Source organism: Marmota marmota, unplaced genomic scaffold (assembly GCF_001458135.2).
Source record: "Marmota marmota marmota unplaced genomic scaffold, marMar, whole genome shotgun sequence".
NCBI lineage: Eukaryota > Metazoa > Chordata > Mammalia > Rodentia > Sciuridae > Marmota > Marmota marmota.
Window position 1 is genome coordinate 17,245,904 of NW_026000005.1, and position 12,175 is coordinate 17,258,078.

The 12,175-nt window shown below is 37.6% G+C and overlaps 1 protein-coding gene across 7 annotated transcripts in view; it reads left to right on the forward strand.

Moving 5' to 3' along the window:
• Positions 1-6,314, forward strand: part of Coq10b (coenzyme Q10B) — a 20,643-nt gene extending 14,329 nt beyond the window's left edge. For 6 of the 7 annotated variants that reach the window (XM_048808238.1, XM_015481187.2, XM_048808236.1 and 3 more), the window contains 2 exons: positions 1,681-1,782; positions 5,276-6,314. In XM_048808238.1, coding sequence (XP_048664195.1) covers positions 1,681-1,782; positions 5,276-5,443 — 270 coding nt within the window. In that variant the 3' untranslated portion in view covers positions 5,444-6,314. The remainder of the gene's footprint in view (positions 1-1,680; positions 1,783-5,275) is intronic. The other variant, XM_048808233.1, reaches the window with a different exon arrangement.
• The last annotated feature ends 5,861 nt before the right edge of the window (positions 6,315-12,175 follow it).

Consider the following 12,175-nt stretch of genomic DNA (forward strand, 5'->3'; position numbering starts at 1 on the left):
AAAATTTTTTTTTTTTTTTTTTTTTTTTTTCTGTTTTTCAGAACCCAGGAGTGCTCTACCACTGAGCTACACTCCAACTCTTTTTATGTTTTATTTTTCAGACAGGGTCCCCTGGTCACCCGCACTGGCTTTGAACTTGTTTTCTGCCTGCTTCAGCCTCCTAAGTAGCTGGGATTACAGGCATATGTCACTGTGCCTAGCTAATGGCCTTTTATTTTATTTTAATTTTTTTTTAATATTTTTTTTTTAGTTGTGGATGGACACAATACTTTTATTTTTGTGTGGTGCTGAGGATCGAACCCAGTGCCTCACACACGCCAGGCAAGTGCACTACCACTGAGCCCCAGCCCCAGCCCCTTTACTGAGCTCTTAATGCTTTAATTGCTCTTTTAATTCTTACAACAGCCTTTTGAGGGTCAAATCTTATTATTCCTTATCTCCTAGAGCAAATTAAGGCTTGGAAGAGTTAGATAACTTGCCTAGAGTCAAAGAGCTAACACTTTAGTTTGTCCAAAATCAGTGAATTATAATCTTAAATTTTTATTGTTCTCTGACCTCAATCTCTTACCATTTCAAGCTCTTATAACTTAAATGTTAATATTTTATGCAGCATCTAAATAAAGAACTCTTAAAAAAAAAAAAAAAAAAACCTAACCACTCTATCCTCTGACTTTCTTACCTTCTCTGGCTTCTTAAAATATACAGGATAAAGTCAATCTCTTTATCATTGCACGGGGGCCCCCTCCCCTTGATTTTCAGGTATACCACATATCTTAAAGTTCCATGATTGCACCAAATAGTACTTGTTCCACAGCCATGTGTTTTGGCATATTGTTCACTCCTCTACCTGCAATGTACTTCTCTCCTTGCCTATTAATCCTTCAAATTCCAGCTGTCTAGTGTTATATGCTCCCTTTCTTTTCATGTAAATCATCAGTCCTACCTCAGTGATTCTTCTGGGCTTTGTATGTACTTTATTTCTCTGTCATATTTTTTCCACTGGATTTTTTGGACAAGATTGAAGAACTTGAGGGAAGGGACTCTATTTTTAGTTGTCAATGAATCTTTGTTTTAATCATTTATATGCAGTGCTGATAATCGAACCCAGTGCCTCACACATGCTAAGCAACCACTCTGCCACTGAGCCACAACCCCAGCCCCAAGGGACACTGTCTTTTTCCTCTCTGTNGAATTTTTTAAAAATTAAAAAGGCACTGGAGATATGACTCATTGGTATAGAGCAACCCTGAGTTAAATCCTCAATACCACCAATAATAATAATAATAATAATAATAATGAAGAAGAAGAAGAGGAAAGACTAAATATGATTAACAAAAGAAATTTGGGTAATAGAGAATTATAGAATTGTTCTAACTGTACCAGGTACCTTATAACCATTTTTGCCATCTCGTAGAAATGGTATATAGCAGGTATTATTTTACATTTCAAGGAAATATGGTACAAGAGTTTAGCTTTTTCAGGATCCCTTTTAAGTGGTAGATCTGGAAATAAGCTTCCAAAAATATCACTCCCTTCATCTCCTGTGGTCTGACCTATAAAAATCAGATTTTTTTCTTTGGAAAAAAAAATGGTAGATTCTTATTAATCCAAAAGGTACTTAACTGTAGTTTGTTTGTTTGTTTGTTTGTTTTGTTTTGTTTTGTTTTTGTCTTATTCTAGGCATCCTGTACTGATGGGAAACTTTTCAATCATTTGGAGACCATTTGGCGTTTTAGCCCAGGTCTTCCTGGCTACCCAAGAACTTGTACCTTGGATTTTTCAGTAAGTTTCTCAAAAAGTCCTTGATTTGTTTCACATATAAAGTGAAGTGAGTACTGAAGTCATATTGTATGCATAGAGATAACCAAAACTCAGTTTTTTAAAAATCTCAAATTTCTGAGTATTGATTACATTTTGCTGCACCAATGCTATGAACATTTTTTTCTCTGTTCTAATCTTGCAACAGTGAATATTTCTTTCTCTCTTTTCTACGTTTTACAAATCCATCGATTTTAAGATATATGCCTGGGCTGAGGATGTAGCTCAGTGGTAGAACATTTGTCTAGGATGCATGAGGTGGGTTTGCTCACCCGTAATGCAGAAAAAACAAACAAAAAGCTCCACATGCCATGAATTTACTACATCAGTTAAAAACATTTAAACTTAGTAACAATTTAAAATTGATACCAAATTAAATCTATATATTGCATGTTATATGTAGAAATGAAGAATAAAGGAGAAACTCTGATTTTAGAATCTAGGGACTCATAATTTTCTTCTTATCACCTTAAAAATAGAAAACTTAAAGCCTACTATAAATTTCTTTGGCAGCAGGTAATATAAGTTGTTCTTTGTCTTGCAACTTAGTAACTCAGGCATTGAATCTTTTTGTTTGTTTGGTGCTACAGACTGAACTTGGGTGATTTGCCACTGAACTAAATCCCCAGCCATTGCCCCACCTTTTTTTTTTTTTTTTTTTTTTTTCAATTTTAAGACAGGGTCTTGCTAAGTTACTGAGGCTAGGCTAGAACTTGTAATCCTCTTGCTTCAGCTTTCCAAGTTGCTAGAATTATAGGTGTGTGCTACCATGCCCAGTCAGACATTGAATGCTAAGTTATGCTGGTGATCCAAGTGTACAGTGGAACACATCTGCAATTCCAACAACTCAAGAGGCTGAGGCAGGATAATTGTAAGCTTGAGGCCAGCCTCAGCAACTTAGTAGGAGCCTGTCTCAAAAAATGGGATGGGGATAGCTCAGTTATAAAGCACGTTTGTGTTCAGTACTCAGTGGTGGTGAGCTAGGGCTGTAGCTCAGTGGTAGATTGCTTGCCTACCGTTCAAAAGGCTCTGGGTTCAGTCCTCATTACTGCAAAATAAACAAACAAAAAAGAAATGGTAATAATTTTGGTTAAATTGTTTTATTTTTGTTTTGGGCTCTTTCTCATTAAAACATTAGTAGACATAGTGTACTCAAGGTCCTGGGTTCAGCCCCCAGCAACCTCTCCCTGTCCCCCCCCCCCACACACACACACAAAAATAGTGGACCTTTTTTTTTAAATTTTTTTTTAATTTAAAAAAATTGTTTTTGTTATATGTGACAGCAGAATGTATTACAATTCATATTACATATGTAGAGTACAATTTTTCATCTCTCTACTTGTATGCAAAGTATATTCACACCGTTCATGTCTTTTTCATACATGTACTTAGGGTAGTGATGTCCATCTCATTCCACCATCTTTTTTTAACCCCCTTGCCCCCCCCCCTTTTTAATTTATTTTTCGGTTTTAGGTGGACACAGTATCTTTATTTTACATTTATGTGGTGCTGAGGATTGAACCCAATGCCTTGTGCATGCTAGGCGAGCACTCTACCACTGAGCCACAACCCCAGCCCTATTCCCCCTTTTTGCCCTATGTACAGTTTGTCTAATCTTCCCATGCTCCCGCTCCCAACCCCACTGTGAATCAGTCTCCTTATAGCGGAGAAAACATTCGGCATTTGTTTTTTTAGGATTGGCTTACTTCACTTAGCATTATATTCTCCAACTTCATCCATTTACCTGAAAATGCCATGATTTTATTCTCTTTCATTGCTGAGTAATATTCTATTGTGTATATATACCACATTTTCTTTATTCATTCATCTATTGAAGGGCATCTAGGTTGGTTCCACAGTTTAGCTATTGTGAATTGTGCTGCTATAAACATTGATGTAACTGTGTCCCTGTAGTATGCTGTTTCTAAGTGTTTTGGGTATAGACCAAGGAGTGGGATAGAGCTGGGTCAAATGGTGGTTCCATTCCCAGTTTTCCAAGGAATTCCCTCTGTTAATTTCCTGATTTTGACAGTTATACTGTGGTTACGTAGGACATTAAGATGGAAAAAAAATCTGTCCAGGAGTGGTAGTTCACGCTTGTAATCCCAGCAGCTCAGGAGGTGGAGGCAGGAGGATTGCTCGCAAGTTCAAAGGCAGCCTCAGCAAAAGCGAGGCACTAAGCAACTTACTGAGACCCTGTCTCTAAATAAAATACAAAATAGGGATGCAGATGTGGCTCAGTGGCTGAGTGCCCCTGATGAGTACAATCCCTGGTACCAAAAAAGGAGGGGAGGGGCACTGGGGTTGTGGCTTAGCAGTAAAGTGCTCGCCTAGTATGTGCTAGGTGTGCTGGGTTTGATCTTCAGCACCACATAAAAATAAATAAATAAAATAAAGATATTGTGTCCAACTACAACTAAGACCAAAAAAAATTTTTTTAGAAAGAGGGAGAAATCTCGGTATGGATACATGGGATTCTTTATACCAGTTTTGCAACCTTTTTATAAAAATAAAATTATTTCAAAATGAAACTTTGAGCTGAGAGCATAGCTCAATGGAGGCACTGGGTTTGATCCTCAGTACTTAGGGGGGGAAAAGGATGAAAAGTTAAAACATTTTAAAATCTAGAGGGCATTTGGTCGTTTTTAAAAACTGTTTCTCGGGCTGGGGCTGTATGTAGCTCAGTAGCAGAGCACTTACCTAGCATGTGTGAGGCACTGGGTTTGATCCTTAGCACCACATAAAAAAATAAAAAATAAAATAAAGGCATTCTGTCCATCTACAACCACAAAAAAATTAAAAAACAAACATACAAAAAATATTTCTCAAAACATTTGCCTTGGGCTGGGGTTGTGGCTCAGTGATAGAGTGATGCTTAGCACATGTTAGGCATTGGATTTGATCCTCAGCACCACATAAAATAAATAAATAAAATAAAGGTATTGTGTCATCTACAACTAAAACAAAATTTATTCAAAAGCAAACAAACATTTGCATTGAATTCTGGCTACTCGTATAAGAGTCAATCACCTGCCCTTTCTGCTTTGTGGTTGAGTCATGCATGTGTGCACACAGGTGATCTCCTTGCTGCTATTTATCATTGGAATGATGCCTATGAGAACAGTCACTTCCCTTCCTTATTCCTTTTGTGAAGTAGGATATATCCAAGAAGTATACATTAATAAGAACAGTAAAACTTTTTCTAGTCTTCTCCAGCTTATTCAGATGTAGGCTGTTAGCTCTGAAATGAGATGCATTGGCCTTGTTAAATTTATTTTGCCAGTAGTTGTGCATAATGCAATAAAGATGATTCCCTCTTCTGATGGTAAAGTCTCACCTCTATATACCTACACAACTTTACCTTAGATCCCCAGGTCACAGTGTAAACACCTTGTCCTCAGTGGAAATTTAGCAGAAGAAAGATTTTTCTAAAACAATTTTTAACATTTTCTTACAGATTTCTTTTGAATTCCGCTCGCTTCTACACTCGCAGCTTGCTACTCTGTTTTTTGATGAAGTTGTAAAACAGATGGTAGCTGCCTTTGAAAGAAGAGCATGTAAGCTGTATGGTCCAGAAACAAGTATACCTCGGGAATTAATGTTTCATGAAGTTCACCACACATAAAGAAAAAAAAAGAACTGGTGTCACCTACTTTTAATTTTAGTTCACTTTTAGGAAGTGCTTTCATGGTTTATTTTCAGAAGTCAGAAAGCATTTGCTAAACCCAACTTTGATTATAAACCTGCTCCATTGAAAATTTGCACATAGAATATGGACCCACTTGTACATAGAATTATTTTTTCAATCAAGTATAATTTAAAGTAATGTGTACATCAGCAGGTTCTGCATTTATAATAATGGGATGTCATCATTATTGCCAGAATATTGACATTACTCTTCTGTATGGAAGTTGAAAGTGTAAATTTAATTCTTTTAATTATCACCTTACTTGAAAGAGATTAGTTGAGAATACTCCCTCTGTGGAGCACTTCAATATATATTAAACATATCATGTTTAAGTTATTATATTCAGAGTGTTTGTAACTTATTGCTATAGGGCCTGCCATATGACCATTTGAGTAATCATCATATATTCAAAGTGAAAAACTTTGATTGTTCATATGGGTAGTAGTTGATAATTCACTGTTATTGTGAGATTAGCTCCCAGGTAAACACTGAAGGTGTTTGTTTGGTTTTGTTGTTTTGTTTTGTTTTGTTTGGGTAAGTGGTCCAGAGCTTTATGATACTGAGTAGTAGTTTGCAGCCTTCTCCCAGGTTCTGTGTCTACTCTTTCAATAATGCTAATCACGTGTTAAATTCTGTCTACCACAGTAAGCAACAGATGAAAATAAGTTGGTTGGTATATCTCCAGCACTTTGCATCCCTGTTTTCTATTTATTGCATGTATTCACTTTCAGTAATATATTCCAAACATATTTTTTTAACAAATCAATATAAGAACTGAAGTAGTAACTTAATAAAGTTAATTTGTCTATTTTTTGTACAGTTATTTTGTTTATTGAAATATTACTATGTTGTTTCAAAGTATATATTATACTGTATTGTTTGAAAGTGAAGTGTTATAGCATTTCATAAGAAAAATACTTTTATAGGAACAGACTATGAAAAATCTGGGTGAAATTCAGTCTTCCGTTAATCAATACTGATCTCCATCACTCTTTTCACTCCATACACACCACCCTCTGGCGTTAGGTTAGTGCTACTAAGTTTATTTTCTTGGATCAACAATCACTAATATGTTTTTATTTAAAGTGAGTGTGTATGAATTTGTTCAGTTAATCTTTTTTTGAGTTTACACAAGTAAAACAATATATTCCCACTTATAGATGAGAAATCTTCCCAGAGAATAAGTAGTCTGCATATAATCATGTACCTTTTTTTTTCTTTTCTTTTTTGCAATGCTGGGAATCATTAAACTCAGGGCCTCCCATGTAATAGGCAAGTGTTTTGCCACTCAGCTATACTCCCAACCCCCCCAATTTTTCTTTCTTTTTTGTACCAGGGATTAAACAGAGGGGTGCTTAACCACTGATCCACAGCCACAGCCCTTTTTAGAGACAGGGTGTCACTGAATTGCTTAGGGCCTCACTAAGTTGCTGACGCTGGCTTTGAACCTATGATCTTCCTGCTTGAGCCTCCTGAGCTGCTGGTTACAGGGGGGCTCCACTGCACCCAACCCAGACTTTTTCTTAAATTGCAAAACTAAAATTCATATATGCCCTATACTGGATTTTTTCTCCTGATGGAAATAAAATCTTACCATTGCTTGTACATGGTATCATAGGTAAACTTTTAGATTCAGAATCTGTCATTGGGATGTAACTGGGCTAATATGAGAGTATGTAATGGCATTTTGGTCAGGGAACTCAGGAATACTGAACTGTTGCTTTGATCTAACTATTCCTTTGACCCAAGAGGTTCCCTAGACATGGGCAGGATAAGCACAGGAGAGAAAAAAGGACAGCACTGGTTTTAGCCTTGTCCAGGTGCTCACTGGTTCATGTAGCATTTCAAGGATGTTCTAAATTTGGGATTAAATTTAGTTGCCTGATCTAATTTCTCAAGTTCTAGGAGTTGGTTTTAGTAGTTTTCTTGCTTAGATTAACTATGGTGTTTCCTTTATTTATAGAGCACCACAATGGTCATTTGAAAGGGATGCTAATCCTGAGACTTAAGCCCAAGTTTAGAGTGCCAGAGTTATCGTTCTAGAGTTGATTGTATTCTCCAGGGAATTCTGGGCTCAGCCTCTCATAAAGGATAATTTTGTGATACTTCCCTTTATTTCTCCTATCCCATCTACAATAAGAGTTCAGAAGACTGCGACGTGTAGATCTCTGGGATTTCATGGGGCTACCCACATAGATTTTCAGGACTCAAGTTTTTAGGCACTTAAAGTTTTTTTGATGCTGTGTGTGGTGGTTCTCGCCTGTAATCCCAGCTGCTTGGGAAGCTGAGGCAGGAGGATCGCAAGTTTGGGGCCAATTTAGTGATCCCATATCTCAAAATTTTAAAAAAGGGTTGGGGATATGGCTCAGTGGTAGAGTACCCATTGGTTTAATTCCCACTACCAAAATTTTTTTGTTTTGTTTTGTGTACTTATATAGTACTATGTGTTAGACATAGTAACTCTTTCAAATACATTCTATTATTATCCCCATTTTACATACAGTACAAAGAAAGAGATATGGAGAGGTTAAGTAACCTTGACTAATGTCACAAGAAGTGGTAGAAACAGGTTAAAACCCCCACATCACTGGTTCCTGTATCTGTTTGCCTGACCTGGTCCAACAATCTTGAGACCAGGACCTATTGATTTAAAATTTGTCATCTGTTCTTTCCATCTTTTTTTGGGGGGGAGGGGGGCACTACCAGCGATTGAACTCAGGGCCACTCAACCACTAAGCCACATCCCCATCCCTATTTTGTATTTTATTTAGAGACAGGGTCTCACTGAGTTGATTAATGAACTCAGGATCCTCCTGTCTCAGCCTCCTGAGCTGCAGGGATTATATGCATGCACCACCATGCCCAGCCACATATTTTAAGGGGAAAGAAATCACCAACTTTATAAACTTACCTGGTCAGTGGTATCTTACAAGATTATAGCAGTGGGATTGCTTGGTAAAATTATTCTCTCTGTAGAAGGAACCTTAGAAATTCTCTTCCTTGGTGGTGTTTTTTTCTTTTTTTACTGTTTGAGGACCTGAGGTTTGTGGCTACATCTTCCACTTTTTACTATGTATGGGGAGGACCCAATTATTTCAGAGACTAACTTGTAGTACCAACTTTACACTTTTGCTTATGGGAGATAATAGACTTCTAGTGTTCAAGTCACTTTTAGTTAGGTACACAATTATTTGTAGCCAAGCCTTTATCTTCCTGCTCCAATCTGAACTGGTTGCCCTCTAGAATGTTGTTCAGCTGTAATCTTAGGGATTTCCTGCAGTCGTTGTAAGATTTCCTTCATCTCTCTAATTTTGGGCCCCTATTTCCTGAATCTTTTGGCCTTTTTAAATTTTTATTTACTCCCTTAATGCTGAAGGAAATCCTTTTGCGGCTTTCTGAGAAAGGGTGACTGAGAGCTAGATTTTTAATTTGTAGTGTCAGAATATGTCATTGTTTTATAGTTGATTGGAGGGGACAAGCACTCAAACACTTAGCAGTTAGAAAAGAGCCAAGAGTCGAAGTTTGCAGTGTAGGTGCTCCCTTAATCTATTTTTAGTTCTCTGCCTTACTCTAGCTCTCTTTTCTCAGGCTCAGTCTTTCTAAATAGATTTATTTGTTTTTCTTCCCATCACAAACACTTAAGTACTACACTGTATTGGCTGTTACTCTTTTCCCTTAGTGACCAGGAATTCCTTATGTGTTCCTTGTTTGTGAGGCCAATCGTTTTTTAATATTTTCTCTTGGAACAGGGAGCAGAATAATTTTATTTGTTCTTAATACTTAATTAATCTTATGAATTTATTGTACTTTAAAAATTAAACATTCCTTTAAATATTCACATACTATATGGAATTAGCAAAATAAATTTCCCTGAGCATTTAAGTATTGCAAACCTAAGGATTTCTAAACATTTAATTAAAATTGCAAATCCAATTTATAAAATTCTCTTGGTTTTTAAATTATTATTTTATATGTATGTATATAATTTTTTTAGTTGTGAGTGTACACAATACTTTTATCTATGTGGTGGCGAGGGTCAAACCCAGGGCCTCGCACATGCTACGTGCTGGGTGAGCGCTCAACCACTAAGCCACAACCCCAGCCCCCAGCCCTAGTCCTTTTTGTTTTGAGTTGGGATCTCAATTGTTGAGGCTGACCTTGAATTTGTGATCCTCCTGCTTCAGCCCCTGGAGTAGCTGGGATGACCCATGTGCACCAATGCATGACTTTTCTGGATATTTTTGAAAGTATTCATGCTCTCAAGCTATAACTGTTCTAGATCCATTTGATTTTTTTCCCATCACAAACCATGGTATCCTAGGAAGCCTGTTTCCATTATTTTGCAGGGAGGTTGTTAGGGATTGAACCCAGGGCCTCATGCATACTAGGCAAGCACTGAGCATCTCCGGTCCTTCATTTTGAGACAAGGTCCAAGTTGCCAGGTAGGCGTCATTGTTGCAATCCTGCTGCCTCTTCCTCCTGAGTCTCTGGAATTACAGGTGTGTAATGTTTCATTTTTTAAAGTATGAGGGTTGAATCCAGGGATACTTTGCCACTGAGCTACATCCCCAGCCCTTTTATATTTTTTGAGACAGGATCTCACTAAATTGCTGAGGCTGGCCTAGAATTTGCAGTGCTACTGAGTCACTGGGATTACAGGTACGCGCCACAATTGGCATCTTACCTCCCAACATTGATAGTTCCCAGCATTTAACCAAGTTTGAAAATGATCATACTGAATTTGTTGCTGTAAGAACTAGGAAGATACCTAAATCATAGGCCCCAAACTAAAGGTTTTTGGATGCTCCAAACTCTTGAGCCTAGCAGGGGCTATCTCAGTTAAAGTAGAAATGTTTCATTTCCTCAAGAATTTTCCTGAGTCAGCAGGATCTGACTCTAAGGGGGCATTTCCCATGGGTTATTCCTGTTTTATCCAGATTTATTTCCATGATTGGGGCTAAATATTGGATCATTGTTTGCTTCCTCTCTCTCTACATAATTCTGGACATTTTTATTTGAAAAGCCCCTCCTTTGTACATATAGATCCTTGGCAGAAAGGCAATTAAATCCTGCTTGTTTTCACAATAAGGCCATTCCATGCTGCTTTTCTCTTCAGGTCTCTCTCTCTTGACATTTTGTGAGTGGTTTCACAGGGAATGTCCATGAACTGTCTTGCAGCAGGTTTCTTCAAGGGATCTAAATAAATACCTGTTTTCTTACGCAAACTGACATCTTTAATAATTAAAAAAAAAATTTTAGTTGTAGATAGACATAATACCTTTATTTTTTTACATGGTGCTGAGGATTGAACCCAGTGCCTCACGTGCGAGGCTGTGCTCTACTATCTTGACTAAATACTGTTGTTGATATTCCTGCCCCTCTCTAGAACCTACCCCAAATTTCTGTTATCACAGAAGGTAGAACATGCTTTTCAGGGATAGATATTCTTTTTTTAATATATTTTTTTTAGTTTTCGGTGGACACAACATCTTTATTTTTATGTGGTGCTGAGGATCGAACCCAGTACCCTGCACATGCCAGGAAAACACACTACCGCTTGAGCCACATCCCCAGCCCAGATATTGTCTTTTTCTATTGGATATTTGGGAGGTGGAGGTTGGATTAAAGTCCCTTTCATCTTTTGTCATGAGCCTGGCCTAAAAATGGGTTTATTAATCATTTTCTACTTTGAAAGAAGTAGAATGGAAAGGATTAAGACTATGATCTACACAATTCCATTAAGTATGACCACGGGTGTTTGCACTTAAGGGTAAGAAAAACAAGAAATTTCCACATCTCTCTGGCTGCAGCCTTTTTGAATTCTCTTGAAACAATTACCTACAAATCCTAATATTAAGGCATTTCTTCATTTTTTAAAATTTTTGTTGACCTTTATTGTATTCATTTATTTATATGCAGTGCTAAGAATCAAACCCAGTGCCTCACATACACAAGGCAAGTGCTCCACCACTGAGCCACAACCCCAGCACCCCCCCTTCCTTTTCTAAAAACCTCACTTGACCTCTTATTTGTTAAATAACAGGTCATTTAGTCTCCTCAAATCTGTGACTTAGTCAACTAAGAATACCTTGCTCTGGTAACTAGGTGGAAGATTTCGACTTAAGATTTCTCATCTGTGATCAACTTTTCCTTTTTAATCGGGACTCTACTTCTGCCCAACTTACATCCTTAAGTACAGCAGAGCACTTGCCTACTGTGTACTAGGCCCTGGGTTCAATCCCCTGCATTACAAGACAGTAAGAACATATGCCTCAATGCCTAGTTTAGAGGAACAGCCCAGTGCCAAGCTTGGTAAAATCCTTTCCCACACGTATACATTCTGCAGCTTCAAGATAGACATCAAGTACACTGAGCCAGAACCTATTTCAAGTTATTAAAAAATAATGAAGTGCTTTGGGATGTAGCTCAATATTGTGCTTGCTTAGCATATCCAAATTCTCCATGCTGGAATGGCACACCCCTTACAAAAGTAAGACTTAGTAGGCTTTGTTCATTTGTGGGCACCCAGCAAGAACTCCTAACTCCCACAAGAAACAACAGACTGCCTATTATGACCAGGTCTCAATACACCCAACATTTCCCCCATTAGGTTTCCTGCCTTCTTTAAAAATTCCTCCAATTACCAATGTAATGATGCAACTCAGTGTG